This window comes from Polistes canadensis, unplaced genomic scaffold (assembly GCF_001313835.1).
Source record: "Polistes canadensis isolate GaletaPanama2010 unplaced genomic scaffold, ASM131383v1 scaffold_38, whole genome shotgun sequence".
In the NCBI taxonomy this organism is placed as follows: Eukaryota; Metazoa; Arthropoda; class Insecta; order Hymenoptera; family Vespidae; genus Polistes; species Polistes canadensis.
In genome coordinates this window covers 557,306-584,033 of record NW_014569585.1, presented here as the reverse complement: position 1 = coordinate 584,033, position 26,728 = coordinate 557,306, and the positions used below count along the sequence as shown (strand labels likewise).

The window sequence follows — 26,728 nt, the reverse complement described above, 5'->3', positions numbered from 1 at the left end:
GAACGATTGTATTATTCTTATAATCGGACATTGTATTTATGTTATTCAAATCAAATTCTTAAGTATTATTATTTAAAGATATGGTTGTGGAAATGAATGAAAATTAATGTATAAATTTATGTAATTTTTTTATTCGTTGTTTTTTATTAACAGATTTTTCATATGTTACATTTTTATCATACAATGTATTATTATATTTTATAGTTATTTAAATTTGAAATGAAAACGTACCGTAATAGATTGCAGTAGTGTATTTTCAAAATAGCGTCAATGCACCGCGTTTGTATATTCGCGCATGCGCCATTAACTCTGAGCGCACAGTGACGCCATTTTATGACAGAGGATTTGTTTAATAATTGAGAATCGCTCGTATTATTGTTTCTCGTATCAGTGATTTATCGTTATCCAAAGTAAAATGATTTTCACCCAATCACGCAGCAGAAATTTCGGAAAGTGTTGCAAGAAGTAAGTTCGTGATATATTTTTAATATTTTCCTTCCCCTCATCCCGTGACATACTGTTCATAACATATTGCGTGTTTCGTTTTGAAACCAGAGCTATGCAGAAAAAAAACATTGTAAACAGTGAAAGCGATAAATTATTTTGAATAATTTAAACTGTGAGATATCAGGATAACATTTTTTTTTAGATTTTTATTTTATATCCTTTTTTTTTTTTAAAGTTCATGATTTTTTTCAAGTGAATTGTATCCAACCTAACAAAAGAATATACAAACTGTGTATTTTGTGTAAGTTGATTAAAATCTATGATGTTATTAACGAATTTATGTGTAAAATATTTTTCTTATTTACAGTTCTACGAATAGAAAAGATAGAAGATATTTATTTGCTCCAGAATTATCAACAGTTATGAGTGCTAGTGGAAGAAAATTAAGATCTGGTAAGATAATTAATAAAGTAGCTGACAATGGCGAATCTGCGATGAAGGCTGACCCCAAAACAGAAAATAAAAAGGTAACGACCAAGGCAGTAACCAAGGCAGTGATTAAAACTTTGGAATCAAAATCTGCAAAATCTGACTCTGTTAAAAAAAATAAGGTTAAAGAAAAGGAAGAAAATGAGAGCATGTTGAAAACAAAAAGAAAAAGTAGTATTAAAAATAGGACTACGAAGCGTGTAGTTTTAAGTACTAAAAGAAAAGCGAATATTTCTAAAGCAGAAAAGTCGACAGGTTTTCGACAAATGTCTTTGAAAGAATCTTTTTTGAATCAGGAAGCTTTATCCAAACGACTTCGTCCGAGAAAAAATTGTAGGAATTATTGTGAAGATTCTGTTGTACGACGAACAAGTATATCGTCTCAGCAAGAAAATGATCCAACAGCGAGCAATAACTTGAAGTTGCCTGTGTACAAATCTATAAAACTTAGCAATGAAACTTTAAGAAATGTAAGTGACATATATGACTTTAAATTTGATGAAAACGACTCTAAAGAAAAATTAATGGGTAAAAGAAAGAAACGTATCATTAAACGAGCAGTACAAAAGAAAACCAAGAAAACTAAATGTGTTGTACAGAACAAGTTGAAAAAAGCGCGAGTGGTTTTAGAAAATATATCTAACGATCCAATAACATTAATTACAGTGAAGAAAATTGAAGTCAATACTGATAAGAAGCATGCATCACCATCAACCAATATTGTAAAGAAATCCGACGATGACGTTAACAAACAAAATGAATTAATGCCATTGATTGACACCAGCAACTTGGAATCTGAATCTAATAATGAGCAACATTTAGAAGTGATTGAAGTACCATTGATGCAAGATGTTTCTGAAGATAATAAAAAGACATCGCATACTAAATCATTGAGTCCTAAAATAATTTCTGTCGAAAATATAAATAACACAGAGGTCCTGACTAATATTACACCATTGAGATCACAAAAAACATTTGCACCATTTAGAAAAACAAATATTTTTGGTAACACGGCTAAATCGTACTCTGAAAGTACGATAAACAATTCGTTAATCAGCAAATCTTTGTCACCAATTAAAAAGTTAACTACCAATTTTGATGCTGGTAGTCCTTGGAGATTGTCACCAATGAACACATTTTCTCACATGAAGAATTTATTCCAAAGTACGCCGCAGCCTAAGATGTTGCAAATATTGGAAAGTAAAATAAAAAGAAATAGGAAAGATCAAGGTATTAAATGCTTGGAGAGCACTATAAAAAACAAAGTGTCGGAAACGATTAACGAAGATATAAATATGCAGAAAATGTTTGAAAAATCTAATTATTCTAACAGAAAAGTTGGACAAGTCATGAGAAAGTTTGGAAGAGAAATTACAAATTTAGATAATTCTGTATTAGTAAGCAACGAGAACGTTGTTAACGAACAGTATGAAGAAGTGGAAAGCAATAAAGAATTAAGACTTTCAAATAAAGATTTGCAAAATACAATTGGTATTACATTGATAGATACTCCTGTGTTAAACGATACAAAAGAAGACAAGGAAAACGCTGTACCTAAATCTCCTTCCAAATCTCCTTCCAAATCTCCTTCCAAATCTAAGAAATTGTTGAAAAAGAGATTAAGAAAAACTACTGATATTAATTTCTCTCCTAAACGTAAGAAAAATTGTATAGAGGGTAAAGAGAATTCAAATATGCAATTGAAATTAGACAGCACACTAAAATTGAATCGCAGCGACTCTACGACGTTACATTCCTCAGAGAAATATCAAGAAGAAAGTAAAGACTTTTTTGAACCACAACCTGGACCATCTGGTTTACAAAGCTTCAAATCGTCCAGTAACAAACCATTGCAACAAACAAATTTAAATATTTTCTTAAATGTAATGGAAATACCAGAAAGTACTAGGATAAGTACGAATCATGGTATTTTTGATGATGCACAATCAACGCCTATCTATGGTAAACCTTTTAAGCCTATAAAAGCAACCAATACAAATCGCATGGAATTGGACAATGCTTTTGGATTTAATGACGTTAGCGATACAATTTTGGATATATCGCCGATTCATCCTCACCCGGAGAATAAAACTGTAGAAGATAAGAAAATTTTGAAAATGAATGTGGAAGATAAAAAAGTATTGAAAACTAATACAAGTGTAGAAGAGATAAAAAGGCCATCAGCACTTCCTATAAGAATATTACCGAGAGAAATAAAAAAAAATATAGTGTCAGAAAAAGTAGATGCTAATGAAAACGATAAAAAAAATAAAAAAGAAATTAAGAAGGAAAATGCGATAGCAGAAAAGTCTTTGTCAGATACGAAAAATAAATTCATAGACATAATCAATTTTTCCGATACATTTGATATTTTGGAAGAAGCGAAAGAGGTACAGGATGATAAGTCGTTAGATATACCGTTATTTACCGATCTTCCTACTCATTTTACAGAGGTATGTATCATCGTTACAATATTTTGATATATTTAATATTGTGCTTGAGAAATTGCAATAAATTTATTCAAACTTTGTTTAGCCTCCAAGACGTTCATACAAAAGAAAGCGCAACGTCAGATTTAATTTCACTGAAGATGAGAGCGAGGAAGAGGAAGAGGAAGATAATGATAACGATGATCAAAAAATGAACAGAAAAAAGAAAAAGTATGGAAAATTGAAGAGACCTGAAGTGAAAAGAATGCAGGAGTGGGTTCAAAGTATTAATGAAACTTTTGAAGAAATTGATCATTACGAGCTAGTTGTAGAATAGAAATATATAAAAGCAAGAATCATTACATTATTATAATTTTTTTATTTTCGTATATATTTATCATTTATTTATCATATGGATGCCTCATCTTTTTATTTTCGTTTTATCGTAGAGCCTTTTTATTATTAACGTTTTTATCATCCGATCTTAACTAAATACTAAATCATATAAAGCTTTTATCATTTTAGATGTAAATGTATATGTATACATATATTTTAGATTTGACTAGGTCCCTCGCTGTTTATATACGTGTTGTATAAGATTGCATATAAAAGATAAAAATGATAATATATTTATATCTGTTCTAAAACTAATCGAAATTTATTTCATTATATATATATATAAGTCGTATATAGATAAAATATAATTTTACCAACAAATTTACCGCAGAAAAGTTGGCATAGAACCTCAACAGCAAAAAAAATGAATAAGTACTCTTAATTGCACATTTAAAATCTATAATTGCACACTTTATTAATTAATTATTTAATTAGTTACTAATAATTGAAAAAATAAAAATGTTTTTTCTCATTTCTAAGCAAAGCAATGAAGTTCTCTATTGTTTTTTGTTTTCAATCAATTGCTGACTTTTTGTTTGTCCGGTTCCTTAACTTTCATTAATTAATTATTTTTTATTTATCGTTAATTAGTAGAAAATAATTATTACACTTTGAATAATTATGAAATGGCGACGTCATGAGTAGGAGATATATTATACGCATGCGCAACCACAAATTCAAGGCGCAAGCGCACTTTGAAAAAGATGAAAGTAAAGTTGGTATACCTGCAGGGGATATATTTAAAAGAAAAATTATAATTTACAAAATATTTACCTATTTTTGATACATTATGAACGATTAACCTATTTCTTTTCACTACCATATACGTTGTTACTTTGGAAATCAACTTTAAAAATATCCCCTGTAGGTATACTAATTTTACTTTCATTTTTTTCAAAGTGCGCTTGCGCCTTGAATTTGTGGTTGCGTTTGCGGATAACATATCTCCCACTCATGACGTCGCCATTTCATAATTATTCAAAGTGTAATAATTATTTTCAACTAATTAAAGATAAATAAAAAATATTTGATGAAATAAAGTTGAGGAATCGGATAAACAAAAAGTCAGCAATTGATTGAAAACAAAAAACAATAGAAAACTTCATTGCTTTGCTTAGAAATGAGAAAAAACATTTTTATTTTTTCAATTATTAGTAACAAATTAAATAATTAATTAATAAAGTGTGCAATTATAGATTTTAAATGTGCAATTAAGAGTACTTATTCATTTTTTCTGCTGTTGAGGTTCTATGCCAACTTTTCTGCGGTAAAAAATTTAAACATTCTAATTAATTTAATTTTCTTATCTAAAAAGTTAATGTAGATGCGTTCCCTTATCGATAGAATATTGGCGGTAATATCGACGATCAATATCATTTACCATCAGAAAAACAATTTCAGTTGATAAAGAAGTGAATGAAATGACCAAATCTATAGCCAATAAATGAACTAACCGTTAGTTTGAAAGAATCTCCGCAAGATAGCGTTCATATATCAGCGCGGAAGGGTGAGGGTGGTGGTGGTATAGAACGATGCGCACGCATGGTTCGAAGGGGGGCATGCGCAGGAATACGGGCGAGTAAAACGTCTGGAAGTTTAGTGCATGGCGGCGCGAGGCCCGTATCGATATCGTCGTATCGCGCACCACTCGAGCTAACGTCCTGGCCGGGCACGAGTGCGTGCGTGCGTGCGCGCGGTGCGCCGGATTTCTCTCTCTCTATCTCTTTCTCTCTCTTTTTAACTATCTATCTTTCTATCTATCTTTTTCCGACAGTTAGTCTATCTTCGTTTGTCCGTCAGTCTCTCTCATTTCAACTAACGTGTCTATTTTTCTCTTTCTCTCTCCTCTCCCCCTCCTTTTCCCTATTCCACCTCCTTCCCCCTCCTCCTCCTACCACCTTCAATAGCCACGTTCCCTCTCAGTCTTCTCAGTCGTTCACATCTTCTTTCTCCTTAAGCGCGTTCCTTGCGCGATTCCTTTCCTTTTATCATCGTCGTCCTCATAATCAGCCTCCACCCTATTTCTTCTTTCCCATCTACCCTTTTATTTTTTACCAATCTCCCACCCCTCCTCCCTCCCGCCGCCGGTGCGTAGAGGTTGTGCTCTCGAAGAGATCGCGAACACGCGCGCGCGCGCTCTCTTTCTCTTTCTCTCTCTGTCTCTCTCATGCGAACGTTGAAGGCGATCGTGGCGCGTTTTGCGCCAAAGTGCGCGACCGGCTTTTAACGCAGAGCACACGTTAGTTAGTTCGGTTTGTTCCTTATCGGGGATCTCGTGTGCGATTTAACGATTTCATACGAATAGTAGTGTATTTCCTGGCTGTTATCATTTTACTAAGGTCTTCTTTATCTCTCGTTAGTCTTCAGAGGATTCGAGGACATCCCAGGATCAGTGTTGAAGACTCTGAAAGCTGCCTTGCCCTGTTACCTCGTCTAGGATAAGCTGAGAAAGTGTGCAGAAGAAGTAATATCCTCCCTTCTGGTGAGTCCTGTAAAGATTTTTTTGTACTTTTATATTTTCCTTCTTTTCAATGAAATCTTGTGTCTTGCGAAAGGTTTTTTCTTTTTAGCAACATCTTTTCATTTCCTTTATTTTTTCAATAAAAATATTTTGATTTAATAATAATCGTATATGCGAGCGAATGATACGCTGGTGTCGTCGAATCGGTGACTCGTTTCAAGTCTGATGTCATCCCCGTTCAATGTCAGAGGAAGTCGTTTCCTATCGCGTGTCTTTCACGATCTCGAGAAACGTCACACACTTTCCAATATCTCGTAGTTCGAACGTCATTCCTCGAGCACGTTTACATTACGTTTTCATCTAAAGCCGACTTATCCACACGTTCCGATATTTTAATCCTTTTACTCGAATGAACTTTACTCGAACTTCCGAGAATCTTTCACGATTTTCTCTTAATAAATATTCGAAAGGATACAAAAAAAGAAAATTCAAACTTGATTTACAAGATATCAGCTTAAAGGATTTCTTTTTTTTTATTTTTTTTTTTTTTTTTTCTTATTTGAAACGAATCATGCGTTTATTTCCTTCGTGTAACAGAATTTTTGTTTGATATGTTTCATTTCTTTCACGATGTCTTTTTCTTTATCGAGTTCATTTATCGCTGTTGTTGAATAGAATGAGAACAAATAGAAAAGAAGAAGAAGAAGAAGAAGTGTATTCTGTTAGAGGTTTCCTTCTCGTTTTCATTTCCGATCGACACGGCACTGCACGGCACGGCACGGCGCCGGTTGAACGTTGTGAGATGGTGATGGTTCTACTTGGAAGTTAGGTTGCCTGGTTGGTTGGTTGGTTGGTTGGTTGGTTATATATTGTAGGAAAGAAGGAAAGTACGAAAAAACGAACCGGTGCTCGGCCGGCTCTGACACGCTGCCTAACGATCCGGAAAACGTTCGAGGGGACGAGAATCGATTCGTTCTTCGTGAATGCGAACACGTCGATCTCTCTCTTTCTCTTTCTCTTTATTTTTTTTTTATTTCACTCTCCTGCCTAACGAAAAAGAAAGGAGAGAGAAGAAAGCATGGAAAACAGTGTATAATACTTTCCAATAGCAGCATCCAACTCGGAACTGAGAACGGTCACGCGTTATTCCTAAACGACGCCACAGGTGTGGTCGTTGACTCCTCGTAGTAGACGCAAACTAATCGTGTCATCATAATTACGTTACTAACCATTATATTTTCAATTGATTTCATTCGAAATTATTTGTCCCGGAAGAATATTTAAGACTGTATTTCAAATTGTTTATTTAGATTTATATTTACCCCGTTATTTTCTTTTTTTTTTTTTTAATATATTTCTTCGTATATTCTCACGTTTAATTTGTATTTTTGTTTTTCCGATTTCAGATGACTCATTATTTTATTTAAAAAGACGTTTTATAAGATAAGGGAATTATTTGAATATTAAAACTCTCTCTCTGAATTTAATATTATTTATTTAGATTTAAATTTATCATAATTTTTCTTTTTTATATATATATTCTCATATATTCTCGCGTTTAATTTGTATTTTTTTGCAAATTCAGATGATTTTACTTAAAAAGACATTTTAATAAGATAAGAAATTATTTGTCCCAGATAAATATTAAAACTGGATTTAAAATTCTTTTTTCAGATTTACATTTACCATCCATCTTTTCGTTGCATGCCTGTCTTCGTATATCCTCGTGTTTAACTTGTATTTTTTGCAAATTCAGATGACCCATCATTTTACTTAAAAAGACGTTTTATAAGATAGGGAAATTATTTGTGTCGGAAGAATATTAAAAAATTTGCTTTAAAATGATCGATTTATTTTAGTGGTCAATTAACTTTCACCACCATTTTTCCTTTACATGTATGTCCTCGTATGTTTTTCGTGTTTAATTTTTATTTTTTTGCGAATTCAAATGACCCATTATTCTGCTCAAAAATACATTTTATAAGACAGGAAAATATTAATGCCTTTTGAACTGGTTTTCTATAATGATCGATTTATATTGACCTTCACTGTCATATTTTCCCCACATATATATCCTTGCGTTTATATTTTTTTTTTTTTTGCGTATTCATATGACCAATTATTCTGTTCGAAAAAAAACTTCGGTTATCTTTTGTGTTGAATTTATTTTTTATTATGTTTTTTTTTTTTTTCTATAAAGGTTAATGATCGTTTGGAATGGGGCAATTAAAGGAACTTTAAACAGGAAGTTGGAAAAATATAGAACGATGTAGAACGACGTTGAACGATTCCCGATTACACGTTAGTTCCTATCGTTCCACATGTCCGTCCTATTAAAGTCTGCTAATTATGTAGTAGCTCCCTTCTATGCTAATTATAGATTAGACGTTAATAGCCCGATTAGATAGGAGTACAAGAAGAAAAAAATAAGAGAATGATCTTGCGGCTTGGGCCAGTCTCAATCAGTTTTAAATGAACTGTATCTTTTACTTGATAAAAGAGTCGTTAGCATCCTTTAAGGTTCTTGGGGTCGTTGTTCCCTTCCCTATGGGGAACTGAAAAGAATTAAATCGTTTCTATGAAATATTTTAAAGATCGTAACTTCAGAATATGTAATATAAAATTAGAATATCAAGCATATGCGTTTTATTTGCAAATTTCACATGTTGTAAATGATATAATAAAAATTATCTCTAACAAAGTACATGGAAAAATATTTTAATTATAAGAAAATTATCTCACAATTCAGATACAATTTTGATGCAACTCTGATGGTACTTTGACGCAGTTTAGATACAATTTTGATTCATATGACTTAAAAAATATTCTTACGAAGATCGCAAATTTGAGTACAACGTATATGACTGGTTTATTATATTGTATTTGGGAAAAAAGTTATCCTCTTGACATTTAATTCAACGATACTCGTAGTTGCTCGTTAGATTTCATGAAACGATCGTATGGGTTACGCTCGATTTACTTGTTTCCGGAACGAACCGTGTCTCTTCTGTATTCCTCTCTGTATATGGAGTATAAACGTTCCTGTACAATTGTATTTTCCGATATGTACCTTCCACGTAAGCTCGTAATCGTTTCGTAAATGATCCTATCATTTATGTACGGTTCGTTCTAATACAATTGTGAGAACATTTTTGTTTAAATAGTTTTACATTTATTTTTTTTCTTTCAATAATTTAAGCTCCACCTAAAAATTCATATGTTGTAATGCAGTCTAGTTAAAATCACGTTCACCAATTTAAATGAAAAATAATTTAGATTACGAAGAAATCATTAACACAATCCTGACTAAATTTTGGCGTAATTTTGATGTATAGTACTTGTAATAGAATTATTATATAGACCATAAAATATCGTTCATTGGCCATATCCAAATTTTCGTATGAACAATTTTGTATATTTTTCTTTTTAATAATTTTCATCTTATTATTAGATAAATTATTTTAGTTAATAGTTTAAAGTGAGGTTGTAATAGCTAAAGGATTCAAGAGGATCAACGACACTTGGGCAATAGGGACGGCTAATTTGAGAACGGACTTTCATTTACGGTTTAAATCGAGCGTAACGTGACGTCCAACGTATACCAAGAAAGAGAAAGAAAGATAGTTAGATATATACACATATTTATGAGATTCTAAATACATCTATAAGGACAATAAAATTAGTTTCGAAATACAAAAATAGCGAACTGCTTATCTACTTGAATGTATTAACTCCATCTTGAAAAAGATAAATGACGATACGGTTAATTTAATATTAAATAGGATTAAATCGAACGAGTTTTTGTACTTTCTACGATCTATACGATCCATTTGAAACTTCAATTACGCGGTTAGTTCAATTGAATTTACGACTCATTCGACGATTTAAAAAAAAAAAAAATGCTTTGAATTGTTATACGTTCAAATAAAACAAGATTTTATCTAATATTTTATCTAATCGTGCGCGTTATCGGTTCAAATTTACATCGTTCCTTATCGTTGTTGAATTATCTTAACATTTGTTACATTTATCGAGCTCTTTTCTTGTAAAGGCTTTTTTTTTTATAGTTGAATAGATAATCCACAAGAGTAGAGGTGCTTACGGTATTAACCGGAAACGGAAATGAGGAGACAGGCTACTTGCTATATTGTATGCTCATCGCATTGTAATTTAACCTACGATGCATATATAGCAAGAACTATTTCAATTCTGATCTATTAGCAATCATACGTTGAAGGAATATTTTATTGGCTTGTATCAAAATAGGAAAGAAATTTTATAAAAAAAAGACTTACGGTATTTTTAGATTAATATTAAATTAATTTAAATAATAATAGTATAATATTTATATTATAATTATAATTGTAGGGGAAAAGGAATAATACGTCGAAGAGATTTTTTATTAGGTTGAATCACAATAAGAAAAAAATTTTATAAAATGATTTATGATATTTTTAAATTAACACTAAATCTATCCACAATGTTTATATATATTAAATATAATATTAATTAATATAAATTCAAATTCTTTTTAGTTTAATAATAAATAAAATAATGTTTAAAGTTTAGGCTACACAAAATAGAATTCTATTATCAATATCAACAGTTTTATAAATTGATTAATCAAAATTTAAATTTCGATCGAATTATTTGAACTTATGGTCATGCGTAGATTATACTTGCCTTTTTTATGTTCCTATCTCGTCCTCTTTTTTGCTTGATCGAAGTTATACAGTAAATCGTATCGATCATGCAACGGGTTGATTCAAATTTCACTGGGTTTGCACGTAGAGATGCGTTAGATCGCACGATAAACCTCTTTCGCGGTTTCCAATCATCGTTGCAACTACAATCTTGATGTTATAGGATAAAGAGAAAGAGAAGAAAGAGGAGGATATAAACGAGATATTCCATTATAGACTTTAAACGATATATAATTACATTCCCTTGTATTATACTTACATAAAACGAGATGGAAAGTTCATTTAGATTCGCGATAATTTCTACTTCGAATTATCCTTCTTGGATCATTAAGGTATTAAAATAGGAAGGAAGACACAATGACCGAGCATTGTGTGAGTATTCTAACAAACAACCAACCAAGTAACTAAGTAACCAAGCAAGCAACTAAGAAGTGAGCAAGAAAACTGTTCAACTTAACTTGCGGCGATACGCATGCACGCGTTTGCTTCTCAGCAAAAAGAAACAGAGCCCACGTTTATGCCAACTTTTTTTCTTTTTTTCTTTCTTTCTCTTTCTTTTTAGAGTTAGAAGAGGTTGGTCACTCGAGTAGTAGCGAAATAGAAGTCGACCTTAGGAAAGTTATCACGAAGAAGTTTGAAACTTCTCACTGAACGTGTCAGACCACTCTCTTTCGTATTACCTTCAGTAATGCACCTTTCTTCATTTATTCAAATGTCCCCATGCTTTTCAATAAAACTAACAACGTGCTCTACGAATATCATACCATTTTAATCAAAAAGGCACGAAATTACTATCTTCTAGCCACTTTCTTTTATTAAACGAACCAACCTACTACTACTCCCCTCCTTGAAATATTCTCGTCATTAAAAAGATCCATTTGTTCAACCCCCATGACAGATTGATTAATTCTATCACACTTTCTGTGTGTTTTAAGTGTATCATCTTTCAATTTCTGAACGATACACCTTTATTGACCTCGTTCATGACCTCGATCATGACCTTGATCAGAATCTCGTCAGTGCATTAATATCACCGCAAAAGTTGTTTTCATATTTAAATGTAAATTTAAAACAAAATTTCTTTTTTCCTATTCAACCTTCTTCAATTATTTTCAAACTGTTTTCCCTATAGAAAACTATCAGAAATTACGAAGAAACATTATCCCCAATCTAATCTATAATATTAATATCAAAGAACTTCGTTGGAACTGATCCTTTTTTTACCTTCCACCCTTTCTTAGTTTCTTCATCATTTTATCGTTCTAAGTTTTTCTTCGTTTCTTAGAATGTTGATATTTTTATTTGTGTCGATAAATGGTCGCCCTTTTTCGAAACTGAACTACTTCAGTTATTAATAGAGTCTCCTATCTTTCTCTTGGGGGGGGGTAGGGGGAGTTATTTTTTTGTTTGTTCTGTTAGTAGTAGCAGCAGCAGCCCTTCGTCGATGGCATACGCACGCCACTTCGAACGTGGTGGGGTGGAGAAAAAGAAAGAGAAGAAGAAGAAGAGAAGGAAAAGAAGAAGGTGGAGGATGTGGAGGAGGGGGAGGAGGGGGAGGAGGAGGTGGAAACTATGGCGGGTGTACATATCGTGCGGCAAAAAGGCCGCACACCGTAGGAGGACGAGCACACTTATGCGGTTCGTTCGCATACGTGTTCTCTTTCTCTTTCTCTTTCTCTTTCTATCTTGTTCTCTTTCAAGCTCATCGTATACTCGCGCATGCATCCCCTTTTTAACTCTCTGGGCCCCTCCTCGGCTCAGCGCCCAGACAGAAAAAAGTGTCCAATAAAAATAAGTCCTTAAAGTGGTTCCCGCCAGTACTCACGCACACCCATACTCTTTCTTTTTCTATTTTTGTTTCATCTCTCTTATTTCTTTCTCTTTCTCTTTCTCTTCTTGGTCTTCCCCATTTTGAAATTTCTTTAATCTCCATTCACCATCAGGTGTCGCAAAAATGTATCCCTTTTTTCTTGTTCTTTTGCTTCTTCTTCTTCTTCTTCCGGTATTTTGAGTATTTTGAGTATTTTGTGGAAATACCTAAACGATAAAGTATCGGTTTTTATATCTTTGTTAGTACTTTAAGCCGACGAAAAGCTTGTTAGCATCATCATCCCAATTCTTTCTCTATGGTGATTATTTCGTTTTTTCTTCGTTTTTCTAAGAGAGATTTATTTTTTTTTGTTCTGTTCGCGTATTTTTTGTTCCCAGTCGCGACGTATTTTATCTCTTTCTATCCTTCGGGATTATATAAAATATCTATAATCTTAGCTTTTCGATCGGGTTCCATTGCTTGGAATCTTTTGTCGTTCAACATGAATCATCATCCACCTCCGTCGTTGATATATTATCGAGACTCGAGATTCTACGCTTAGCGGATGAGAAGTTCTTCAATAAAAATAAGTATCGAATAGTCGATAAACTCGCTTTTTTTTTTTTATTTTTTTTATTTTCTGTTTTCATATTCTTCTCTTCATTCTATCTATCTGACTCATCCAAATATTATATTGGACTACTTTAGATTCAAAAGTTATTAAATAGAGTTGGATGATCCTCGTTCCTAATAATTCTTCTACTTTTTCTGTCACCATTTCTTAATATTTTTCATATTCAGTTCCTATGGAATGATCATGTTCTTGATAATTCTTCTTCTTTTTCTTCTGTCATCATATTTGAATATTTTTCATATACAATTCCTATTAGATGATCAACAAGATGTTTCTGACAATCTTTTGTTGAGATTTGTTCCACATTTTTCGTATTTACGATATTGAATTGAAAAGTTTTGAGGTCAATATAGTAACAATTATATTTTTTCGTTCCAATTCATTTTTATTTGTCGACATAGTTTTCTTCTAAGTCTATACGCTTATGTTAGTCCAGGCAATGTTCCAAACGTTTCAACCTCTCTAAATAGTAGTTGGCGTCTTGTTTTGCGAAATAGGTACTTTGGGATTCTATGACCTCCTATTCGATGAAAATCTCTGTCCTCTGAGGTCAATTTTAGAGTTTAGGAAACAGGAACAAGTCACTGGAGGGTTACATTCGATGCATACATGAAGTGGACAATCGGTTTGAACTGCAATTCGTGAATTTTGCCTATAGCGAGTGTTGAAATGTAAAAAAATCAGATAGACATCATTTTCGTTTACGACAAATTCTGACATTTACTCACACAAACGATTGTTGCACCACAATTTATGGTCCAAAATTGTTGAAATCGCATCACTGAAATGGCAAATACAATGAATGCCATATTTTTAATGAAATTCGAAATCTTTCCAACTCACTCACCCTTTGTAATTCGTGTATGACAATTTTGTTTTGAAAAATATTTGTCGACATTTAATTCGTAGATTTGATTTCTACAAAAAATGCTAGCACAGACATTACGCATTAACGTTTATGGAAGTGGAACGTTTCGAATGTTATCTTACCACAAGGTTTCTTGTGCCCTCCCTTATCTCGAATCGTCGTCATTTGCAAACGTCGCACTGCATCGTAGACGCGAAACGTATATCTCTGATGCGTAAATACACCTCGGGTAGTCGCGATCCTTGAGCATCGCGATAACCTTCTCGATTCTACAAAGATATTTCTTTCAAGTTTCTTAGTCACGAGTTAACATTTGCTTACAGTCAACATTTTTTAAATCAATAACATTTTTATTCAACCAATAGGAAACATTTGTAATTATTATTATTTTATTATTCATCCCATTTTACATTTCCTACCCAGTAAACATTTCTAATAATTTAAAATATATTTATTTTCCCTCATCTCGTTTGCAATTTTGTTGAAATTTTATTTATGAATCAATTGTATCTGTCATCAATTAATTTCATTTATTCATTTATAAATATTTAAAGAGTAACCCAAACGTTTTTTCATGTATTTTCTCACTTTCAATTTTTCTTTTTAACGTTTCCTCAAAGGCTAAGTGAAATCAATGGAGCATTAACAGCGTTTAGGAAATCCTGACAAAGGCACGGAGTTTTCTTAAGAGGCTGTTTGTACCCTTTCTGCTTGGTATTCGACACCTACCCCTTAACCCTTTCCTTTTTCGGTCGTTTTTAATCGACGAACGTTAATTCTCAAGCTCGAGGAAGGGTGTTTTTTTTCCTGTGTGGTAGTAGTGTACTCCTCGAGCTTAACCGTACCGGGTTCCTACCGTTTATCGCGAATGTTTGCAGGGTTTATCTTGCACCACTTTGGAATAGTCGAGTAGTCAGAGTTGTGACCCTCAGACCCTTGACTAGGATGACGAGGACATATGTACCTTTTACACGAACATAACCAACCCTTTTTTATAATACTAAAACGTTTCACAATTTTCATACCTATTAACATCCCTTACACAATTTATTTTCTTTATTGAATTTGATTAGTGAAATCTGCACGTTTTAAATGTGCAACATAATTTTATTGCAAAATTTCATTGCAGTAGGTTTATATTTTCTGCAACACAATAAATTCTTTCAACATAATTTTGTAAAGAAGGATTTATAATCTTGCAAGCATCCAGTATCCTTGAAAAATTTATTTTTTTAACAACAATTGAAAAGACGTCAATCGTTGTCACTGATTGGAGTTTTTTTTAACTTGGACTAATTTTTCTCGAACTTAATTGGTTTTTTTACGAAACGTTTGATAAGTTTCGGAAGTACTAACATTGTTCTAAATAAATTAAAAAAAAATTGTGTCTAAATCATTTTTATTGATCATAAAATGATTTACTCAATAAAAATTAAGATTCACTTGTACAGCAGGACGCATGCCATTGGTAGTTTTACACCACATAGGATTTCTTCGTGCTTATAGTGGCTTCTTCGTGCCTTTGACTAGAACCACGAACATGTTCAAGAAGTTACACGCGATTTCGTCATTCGTTACACGATGCTACAAGAACTTACGCACGCACCCACGCACCCACGTATGCACGCACCAGCTCTTAGACCGTGCCGATAGCGAAGAGAAAGTAGTAGAGGTCTTTCCTTCTATTGTAGAAAAAGGGTGAGAAACAAAGAGAGTAAGAGAGAAAAAAAGAGAGTGAGAGTGGGAGGAAGAGAATAACTTCCTTCAATTTTCTTGACCTCGCGTGCGACCTTTCCATATTTTCGCTTTTAATCGCGTCCTCGTCCTTTCCTCGGCTAGGATCCTCCTTAATCGTATTTTTTACTCTTACTAATTTTTACTTATCTGTTATTTGATTTATATCTGTTGGAAACTACATAGGACTGCTAGGAATTCATTATTTTCAAAGTGGATAATAAAATTAGATTTTTTAAGATTTCAAACGATGTTCATTTTTCTACGATCTGAATTCGACTGATGTAAACTTTTGATCAAGTAAAAATTGAACAAAACAGAAAGATTAGATAAAGTAAAAGAAAACAGTGGTTACTTTAGTGCAGAAATGTCAGATTGGATTTACTAGATTATAAAATCGTTAGAAGTAATTGTAAATAAGAATTAAGTTTCAAAATTTCATAAGATGTTAACTTTCCTGTAGTCTGACTTTTGTTGATTAACTTTTATTAATCAAAGAAGTAAGTGAATAAAAAGGAACAGGAAGGGTGGATAAAGTAAAGAAAAACAGTGGACACTTTGGGAACAGTATGGGAGTGTCAGGTTCATACATAACTCGAGTATTTAATTGGTTGGAAAAGATTTTATTCGGGTGCGAACGTCTTTGGAATTTACCGCAGAGAGTTTTCACAGCTGTCCTGTGGTGCACAGAAGACGAGCACCAGTAGAAACAGTAGAAACAGCAGCGGCAGCAGCAACAGCACGGCATGCCGCTATATTTACTACTCCCTTTCGGCTTTCCGGTTTCCACGTTACCATTAACGGCAGCCAATCGCGGAAGTTAGTTAATGTATATACGCGGCCTATTATTAGAGCCCTTTCGGCTTTGCGGCACCAACGTTTCTTCACCACCTCCACCTCCACCACCACCTCCTCCTCCTCCTCTTCTTCTTACTGCTCCACCTCTTGCACCCCTTTCCCCTTTTTACTCAAAAGGGTGGAGAAGAAGTTACACTCGCCTTTACACCAATCCCAGAGATCGTTTTTCGAATTTCCAAAAGCCGATGAAGACGTTTGTTGTATTCCACGAGTTGTCCACGGGTAGTCCACGTCGTGGTTTGTGCGTTAGAAGAGTACTCTAGTATGCTAACACGTATATTGGTGTGTATTTATATCTATATATTTGTGTGTGTCTCTGTGTGTGTGTCTGAGCGCGAGGAACGAGAAAACGATCGATAAAACCCAACGGAACGCCCCCATTGTTGATGGAGAAAGGAGAAGAGAGACAGCAAAAGAAAGAGAGAGAGAGAGAAAGGGAGAGAATAGTTTCCATCTTTCTCTATTTCTCTCTCTCATTCTCGTGTTCTCTTTTTTCCCTCGAACGAGAAGAATGCCGTGATGAGAGAAAAAGAAAAAGAGAAGAGAAAAAGAAAAAGAGAAGAGAAAAAGAGAGAGTGAATGTGTGATAGAGAGAGAGAGAGAGATTTCATTTAACCTTTTTGAAAGTACGATACGAATAGAAGAAGTCGAGCAGAAGGTAGGATAACTGAACGAGAATAAAGAGGACAGGTTGGTTCATCGAGCGAAATGAGCATTCCCAACTTCGATCGAAAATAAGGTTTACTATATTTATATATTTCCTTAAAATTCCAATCGAAATCTTGAGATACAATTTTTTCTATAATCTACCCGACTATTATTTTTTTTTTGATACCTAAAGGTTTTTACTTATTTTTTGTTTTCTTCTTTTTTTTTTTTTTTCTATCTAAATAAATGATGTGACTTTAGAATATCCTTGGATCCTAGGTTGCGACTAGAAAATAATATTCTCGTAACTTGTCAGGGTTTTTCAACGCAAAAGTTGTAACTCGCGTAGGGCGAGCAATATTTTTTAAAGCTCGACGATAAAACGTGGGATACAGGGTTTTACGTCCGAGTTGATGCGTTTTAAAGCGCATTCCATGAAGAAACGAGCTTCGCATCTCTCTTTATTTCTCTCTCTCTCTATATATCTCTCTCTATCTCTATCCCTCTCTCTCTCTTTCTACTTTTAGTTTTCTATTCTTTGCTGGGGCCCATTTTAAAGCGTTCCTTTCCTCGCCTACTACTATTACTCTTCTTCCTAGAGTACAACATCGTATTTTCTTTAACGTTCGTTGTCGTTGAACGTTAAAGAGTAAAAGAAATGATATCTATGGTTGTTGTCGTCGTTAACGTTACCTTCTCTATCTCTATCTCTCTCTCTCTCTCTCTCTCTCTCTCTCTCTCTCTCTATCTCTCTCTCTCTCTCTCTCTCTCTCTCTTTCCCTATTTCTTTCTCTGTCTTGTGTTATGAGAATAACGATTGCCCTACCGACGTTTTTGTTTCGGTGTTTACCACTTGCACGTTTTACGTGCATTCAACGGCGCGTAAATGAGAAGGGTGAAAGAATGATAGAGAAATGTTTTTCCTACGATTTCGTATAACAAATGTGTATGCACTTTCGCACATCCCCCACACACAAATATACACCTACGTACACGTATACTTAGGAGATAGAACTAAACAAAGTTTTGATTTGAAAAAACCCGTGTGACATTTCAAACGAATTCGTTTCAAGCTCCACGAGTATTGCTCAAATTTACAAACAATCCGACTTCATTGTCTTTGTTGTATTCTTTCGAAAGAATTCTACCAACACTGACAGTACTCACATTGAACGGCTATGACTTTTTCTACTTGCTAAGCCCTTTTATCGTTTCAACCTTAAACCCATACACCATCAAGGATAGTAGATTCTTTTTTTCTTTTTTTTTTTTATCTCGTTTGATATCGACGAACGATTCAACCTTTTCGGATATCCGCATAGTTTTTTTTTTCTCTTTCTCTCTTTCCATCTCTTTTAGGTTTTACGATCGTGATTAGGATTTAGTTGGATCGTGTACAATTTCCCTTTTTTATCTTTCACCGTAAGTGATTTCCACCCTCGATCGAAATCTCACATATAGTTTTATTTTTATTCTTATTGCTATAGGTTGTACGTACGCTATTTGCTAAAATTTTGAAATTTTTTGAATGATTTCTTTAAAAAATTGAATATACCGATCAATTTAGGTCATTTTATATATTATTTACTGCCAGATGATTATTAGATTTTGTACTATCGATGGTTTATGGATTGGTATCCTTTTTGATTAATTGATTAAAAATTTGTTCTATCTGAATAATGTATCCCAATATTAATATTTTAATATTTTGAATCTTATTTTAGTACCTTTTCCATTTAATAGATTCCAAACTTTTAGCTGGAAGTGTACATTCGACGTTGAAATTATTAATTGAAAAGATCGTTACCATTGCGTATTATATTTTGATATCAATGGAACATGTGTGAAAATATTTCTTGTAAATCCAACAGACAGGAAGAAGAGTCGAGGGTGGGTGTAAGGGGTGTTGAAGCTAGGATGTTGTGGTGAGGATGTTTGGGGGGAGGGGGTGGGTGAGCTGTTGGTGCAAGGTGCAATTCCGATACACCGTAGTTGATTCTACGTTCGTAGATGTACTTTGGTTTGAACGGTGGGCGTTTACGGGTTTCTGGTTTATTCGAATCAATACTAGTCTCGGCAAGTATCTCGAGTTACTCTTAGACTTGCCGTATATCGCACCAACAGGTTGTTAACAACGAAGTCACGGACGTGAATCAATTAAAGAACAGCCATAGAACAGTGGAATGGCATAAGCCATACACCATCGAGTATTCTAGTCGCATGACTTAGCGTGGGCTAGACCGACACTCCTGTATTTTATTTCCAATGACATCATTTGTTCTCCAATTTTCTATCCTATTCTTTCAAACATTTGCATCTTTGCTGATGAGAAAAGAAGTAGGGCTCGTCATAAGAGTCCTTGTTCTATTTATCGAAGCCATTCTTTACTTCAATTAAACAGTTCCTTGGACTTTTGTTAGAAAATTTCTTTCTCGTAAAAATTCATCTGATTTGCATTTGAAAATATATGAATCATTTAGAAAAAATTGTTATAATTGGTGTAAAAAATTCATTGACCTACAATTAAATCTAATTTGCATTTTAAGCCACAGATCATTTAGGAAAGATTTTGAAGATTGTTGAAAATATTCATGAAATCTGTTATTTAATATAATTTGCATTTGAAAATATCAATCATTTAGGAATAATTTTTAAGGTCACGATCGTTAAAGTTCATCGACCATCAATTAATTCTGATTTACATTTGATAATATCAATCATTTAAGAAAGATTTTTAGAATTGCGATGTCACAAATTCATTGACCATAAATTAAAATTGATTTGCATTTGAAAAGTATGAATTATTTAGGGGAAAAGTTTTTTTTAATCTCGATATAAAAAATTCATTTCATATTAATTTATGTTAATTTACATTGAAAAACATCGATCATTTGGGAAAGATTTTTAGGATAGGTGTTAAAAGTTCGTTGACCCTTGAACGAACCATACTTGTGTTCGATTTCCATTTGAAATACGCAAAGCAAAGTGTGAATTCTCTTTCTCATTCTCTCTCTCTCTCTCATTTGTTTTTCATTCGGTACGATTTCCGAATGCGTACTTCCTCGTCGACAGGAAGTCTCGGCTACCTTCATGGCACCCACGTAGCTACTTCTACTTGGTGTCTCAACTCAATGCAGAAGAAACAGGAGGAGTATGATGAGAAGTATGAGGAGTAAGAGTAGGAGGAGGTTATTGTGCGCAAAGCTCGAATTCGCGTAGGAGGATGTGTCGAGATATCGAATGCGATATCTCGCATCACGCTTATGTAGACGTACCTTCGGGCGTATGCAACTACGAGGGAGAGAAATACGACATGGGCGTTTCTTTCGACATCTCTTCGCTACCTCTTCTTCCCTCCTGGGAAACAAACTCTCTTTCTCTTCTCTTCCTCTCCTCCTCCCTTCCTCACCTCTCGTCCGAGAAATTCATTAAGATGTATCGTTGAAAAAGCCGTGAACCTTGATTTCATCGATCGTCGTCCTTTAAAGCAAACCAACGAGACTTAAACTTTTACAATCTTTTTTTCCATTTCCATTTTACCTTTTCCTTCTTCTTTTACACATCTGTTTTTTTTTTTAGGATTACGTTTAGATTTCTTTTGGATTTTTCTATAATTGATTTACTGAAAAGTTTTCTATATATTTTACGTGTATTTTTTTTACATTGGTTTTCTTTTTTTAGTTTGAGATTTGTGCACTCGCGGAGTATTTTGAATTGCAACGTGATTTAATAGGGCATTCGTGATAAAAACAAAATAAAATATATAGAGAGAGAGAGAAAAAAAGAAAAAAAAAAGTGAAAAGAAAAGAAAAGAAAAGAAAAGAAAAGAAAAGTGCGTTTACAAGTTTTGACACGCCCTGCGTGTTTCCTTATCAGGCAGGTCGACGCGACGAAAAGGCGGAGCTGGTGTGCTGCCTACACGACTGCGCGTAGGTGCATTCGTGCATTCGTGCAGGCGAATTTATACGGGCAATACAGTAGTTGTAGGTACCAGCCAACCAACTAACCAACCAACCAACCAACCAACCAACCAACCAACCTTTCTTTTTCCTCCCCGTACTTATTATAATTTCTAAGCTAGTATATAAAAGACAGAGTGCACGTAATTCGAGCACCTTTGCATCGCCGCTTTGTATTCGTTTTTAATTGAGACACGAGTCCACTTTTTTTTTCTTAACTTTTCTTTTATTTTTTTCTCTTGCGTACTCATAAATGCACGAAAAAGATCGTCCGAATGGATATCCGATATCCGATATCCGATATATGCAATGTTAAATTTAATCAAAGCAATAGGAACATTCTGACAGCATGAACCATGCTTTTTTTTTTAATTTTATTTATACTTTATTTTTTATTCTCCCCATAATATAAATTGTCGTTTGTTTGTTTCACTATCGCATCACTCAATTGTTTTCTCCTAGTTTTCCTATTCCCAACTCCCAACTCACGTTCGATATTTCTTTTATGAAATTAATTAAAATGTTGGGAACACGTGCAAAGATCGTGACACACAGACATATATATATACACACACACATACACAGTCAAAAGCAGACGTCTATTTCTGTTGAAATATCTTTTTAATTAGTTTGCGTCCTCGTGCTGAATCTTCCCTAACAAACCAATTGTTTTTATCGCTTGCCGATACCACCACGCTTTCCGGTCAGAACGTTTCGGCACATTCGAACGATTTTATTTGTATTTTTTTGTTTGTTAAAAGAAAACATTTAAATGTTTTATCGTTCTTATGGTATGATTTAATTGATAGATATAATTAATTAACACGATTATGCTTGATAATCGTTCGAAAGATACGGTATCGTGAAATGATTTGAACCCTTCGTTCATTCCCTCGCTACCCAATTACGTTTTGCGGCCTTTCCACATCGAGAAGGGCAACCCCTCGGACTCGTAAGGGCGAACTTCAAGTTTCTCTTCCTACATCCAGCTAGCATGCTAGACGTGTCACGTTTTTATATATTTTTCTTTTTTATACTGACTTGCGATTTTTAACGAGCTGACTTCGTACTGTCACGTAATCTTTTTTCATGGTCTATTCCATCTTTATTTTTTTTTTTTATCTCATCTCGTCTCATCTTTTTAATAATCGAACGATTGTTTAATTAAAATACAATTAAAACAAGGGAACTAGATTCCTAGGGCGTTTTTTTGCTCCATTTTTTTTTTTTGATTTTGTTTTTCATTTTCTCTCTTTTCTTTTTTTCTTTTTTTTTCTTTTTCTACGGAAATACCGGAGGAGAAAAATGTCAAGGGCTTTTGAGGTTCCGAGCGTAGGGCGAAGAATTAATGACGAACTTCAAGGAAAAATCCGTAGTCGACGCGTTGAAACGCGGAAGCGGTAAAACGTTGGTCTAGCTTAGCAATTAAAGGAGTTAGTGGAAAGTCAAAGGGATTTCGTCCTCTCCTACCAACCCTCCCGTCTACCTGCTAGTACCACCAGCATCTCCATAGCACCCATTACTACCAACACCCATCCTCCACCACCCATCACCTATCGTAGTAAGTGTAGTTACTGCTTGACATTTTATTGGTCAAAGGAAGCGTGTTATTACGCGTTAACGTGAACACGAGCAAATGATAAACCCAGTTGAAGTTGTTTTCAACACCTTTCATATTATATTTAAACGAATATTGAATATTTTGTTTTACTTAAAACTTTGATCTTCTCATCAAATAAAATTGTAAACCGAAATATGTTCTTATTAAAGAAAAAAGAAATTATTAAAATTTATTTTAAGGATCATTTTTTATTTTATTAATAAACAATAGAGGATAATTGGTAAGGTGTTTCAAACGTTCCAGACCTGTTTCGCATCGAACAACTGCATCTTTAGACTCGACAACGAGGTGTTGAAAGAATGCAGGAATGCAGTGTGCAAACAGCGCACTTGTTAACGCGCTGTAAGTGCACCATTTCTTTTTCTCTTCTTTTTATTCATTGTTGGTACACTTGTGCATTTGTGGTTGAAAATTTGTCTTCGTTTATATTATAACTTTTGAATATGCAATTTTTATTTGTTCATCGACGATATATATCGTATGTTTGAAATTAATAATATTATTTATTAGAATATCGTACATTTGTGGTTAAGAAATTTGTCTTTGTATATCAATCTATATTTGAACATGCGATTTCCGTTTATTTAATCGACAGTTTCGTATGTTTGAAGTTAGGAATATTTGATTAGAATATTAGTCTTGTTTATCGTGATCTTCAGAAGAAGCCGACTTTCGATGAACGTTAAAGGGAAGTTTATGGGTTGAATCATTTGAGATTGCAAAGCACTTGCAAGGAATATTACTGACAGAGATATCGAGCTCGTGTTTCTCGGAAATACCAAGTTCAACTCGTTCCTTTCGTGCATTTAGTTTCTCGTCCGGTGCTTCCCACACAGGTAATACGACCATTTCGTGTTTGCCCACGTACACTCGTTGTATACAGGGTGAAGCATTTCAAACAGGTTACTTCGAAACTAAGTCAATCTAGTTTGACACATTTTTTGTTTTTCTCTCAGAAATAGCAATCGGGTTTATTCAGGTAGCCTATTATGAATGTCTTACCAAGTATGCATGCGTATACTTAAGTAAATGCATGTGCAGTTGCAAACGCATTGCTGTCGTCACGAGACACACTATGTGAGTACACCTACTCAGCGTTTATATGTTCGCATGACTCGAAAATAAGTATAAATGTTACCTGCGTATGCAGGTAGCTCTATCGTCGTTTAAGGAAATGAATGTGTGTATTATTTAATCTTTTATCTACACTCATATATAGAATTATTTCAACGAACGCAAGTGCAACACCGTTTAGAGTAAAAGAATTCTTTAATATTGCATGATCTTCTATTCCAATGATAATATTTTTCATTTATGGAACACGACATACTTTTCTATCTCGAAATCAGCAAAAACATTTTTCATTAATTAATTTCCATCTTTTCTTTTTTATTACTATTCTTCGAATTCGATTAAATAATTTTAGTTTCTGAATATTGAATTTCAATCAGTCGAACTGAAGTATATAATCTCGTATATTTATGCCAATTCAAACTTGAAATGATTTTTTGCAAGAAAAAGAGAGAAAGAGAGAGAGCTGATGTTTTCTCAACAAATTTTGTGATTTTTTTTCTATTTTTTTGTTGTTTCCGAACTCAGAAATTTCATTCCGGGTAGAGCAGTAGTTTGTACTCGTGCTAACGAGTTTCGGTGAAATTTCTTTCGAAAGAACTAGAACGAAAAAGAGGAAAACCCTGTATGGTGCTTCGATCTTTAAACGAAAARAAAAAAAAAAAAAAGAAGAAAAAATAAGTAAGAAAAATAATTGCAAAAAAGAAAGTAACGAACTAGATATACTACGATATTTTAGAGTAAGAGTAAGAGTAAGAGTAAGAGTAAAAGTAAGAGGGCGGGGGGGAGAACGTAGGGAGGATCAAGGGGATGATTCTTATCGCGAGTTAGAAACGTGTCAAAGCGCGTAAAACAAAAAGAGAAAAAAAAAGAAAAAAGAGAAAACAGAAAGAAAGAAACATGAAGGAAAACTAAAAAAAAAGGGAAAGGAAAATAAAAATAAATAAAAGACGAAAAAAACATGAAAATAAAAAGCAAAATGACGATGGCAGACGAAAGCAAGAAGCATAGACGAAAAGAGAGGTGCGTGGCAAAGTTAGCTCGGTGGAGTCCCCTCCTCTTCAACTTCCGAGTTTCTCTGTCTGTCCGTCCCGTCGTCCATCTCTCCCCCATTTCAAAGACGGGGTGAGAAAGAGAAAGGAAGATCTAAAGAGGATTCACCAATTCTCCTCTTCCTCTTCTTTCTTTTCTCTTCTCTTCTCTTCTCTTTTCCTCTTCTTTTTCATCCTCTTTCACTCTTACTCTTATTCTTACTCTTACTCTTACTCTTACTCTTGGAAAGTACTAGCTAGGGACAAGCAGCTTTTACCCATCGAGTGTTTCCGGGCATGAGCTTAGAAATTGCGCGTAAGAGAATCCAGAAACGACTTTTGAGTTTTCCCTTTCTCTCTTTCTCTCTCTCTCTCTCTCTCTCTCATTTGGATCCCCCTTTTCTAACATATATACATGCCTACATCGAAATATCGACGATTAACACCCTCGTATATTGTCGAGGAGAGAACTACTGTTCCATGAGGAGGAGAACCTCAAGGACGTCTCTCTCTCTCTCTCTCTCTCTCTCTCTCATCGAGAGATCTCTCGATTTTTATTCTCGAGTACTTGTTGCTCCGATTCACGTTACCACTGTTTTATACCTCCGGCTTTGTTTCAACAATTCACGTTCCTATAACGTTTCCTGTTTACTGATACCCTCTTCTCACTTTCAACTAATTTTATCTATCATCTTCAGAGTATTTCCCTTCGATTTACTTGCTTAATTATTTCTTAATAATGATCATAATTTGTGTTTATTCGATATTGATGTTTGATATGAATAGTAAAATCACTTTTAATTGTAAGTATGTTTATAGTATTTTATGTAATTTCGTTTGAAAGTTGAGATTCATTAGACGTTTAATGTTTTGGAATGTTGTGTTGCATTTTCTGTTAATATCGTTTGTCGTCATCTTTCAATTTTTCGTTTATTCGATTAAGTTGTTTAAAATAATTTCTCGATAATTGTGTTAACTTATACGTCTGTGTGATGGAAATAATTACATGTACTTTTAAATGGAAGTATGTTGATAGTATTGTTACGTCTTCATGAAAGTTAAGTTCGATAAAACTTGGAACGCATTCGTGGAAGTTTAATGCGTTCAACTCGGAGAATGCGAAGTTACGCGAGAACTCGGAAAATTGCTCGGCAAACCAGTGGAAATTTCAATGACGCTTTTTAGACGACTAATCGAGAAAAATAGAATATTCATGGAATGGCGCGAACGGAATAGAATTGAATAGAAAGAAAGAGAAGGATACTTTATCTTTCTTTTATTTTTCTATCCCTTTCTCTATTTCTATCATTCTCATCTATTAGTACCCTAGAACAGAACCACGATTCTAGTGTAATTAATGAAGTTACGCTGTAATGGAATAATGCGTTATTGCAACGTTCGCTCAGCAAACGATCCTCATCGTTAACGGCGTTGCACCAACGACGACGATTGTAATCAGACGAGAGGGGGGGGAATCATTAAAGGGTCGTCATTAACGTGCCGTAACTATATTCGATTTTTTTATGACAATGGTGGGAACAACAAATTCTGCCTAGAATTTGTAAAAAA

The 26,728-nt window shown here is 33.9% G+C and overlaps 2 protein-coding genes across 4 annotated transcripts in view; both read left to right on the top strand.

Annotated features, from left to right (window-relative positions):
• The first annotated feature begins 252 nt into the window (after nt 1-252).
• Nucleotides 253-4,016, top strand: LOC106784681. Of its 2 annotated transcripts, none has more exons than XM_014744483.1 (3): nt 253-465; nt 815-3,389; nt 3,472-4,016. In XM_014744483.1, the coding sequence occupies exons 1-3, from the start codon at nt 416-418 to the stop codon at nt 3,700-3,702; spliced, it is 2,856 nt and encodes a 951-aa protein (XP_014599969.1). In that variant the 5' UTR covers nt 253-415; the 3' UTR covers nt 3,703-4,016. The 2 variants fall into 2 exon arrangements, with proteins under 2 accessions (XP_014599969.1, XP_014599970.1); XM_014744484.1 differs by lacking the exon at nt 253-465 and adding an exon at nt 511-748.
• Nucleotides 4,017-5,350: 1,334 nt separating this feature from the next.
• Nucleotides 5,351-26,728, top strand: part of LOC106784640 (amyloid beta A4 precursor protein-binding family B member 1-interacting protein-like) — a 124,703-nt gene continuing 103,325 nt past the window's right edge. Inside the window, exons 1-2 of one of the 2 annotated variants that reach the window (XM_014744409.1) lie at nt 5,351-6,004; nt 6,122-6,243. The gene's annotated coding sequence lies outside the window, so the exon portion shown is untranslated. The remainder of the gene's footprint in view (nt 6,005-6,121; nt 6,244-26,728) is intronic. The other variant, XM_014744410.1, reaches the window with a different exon arrangement.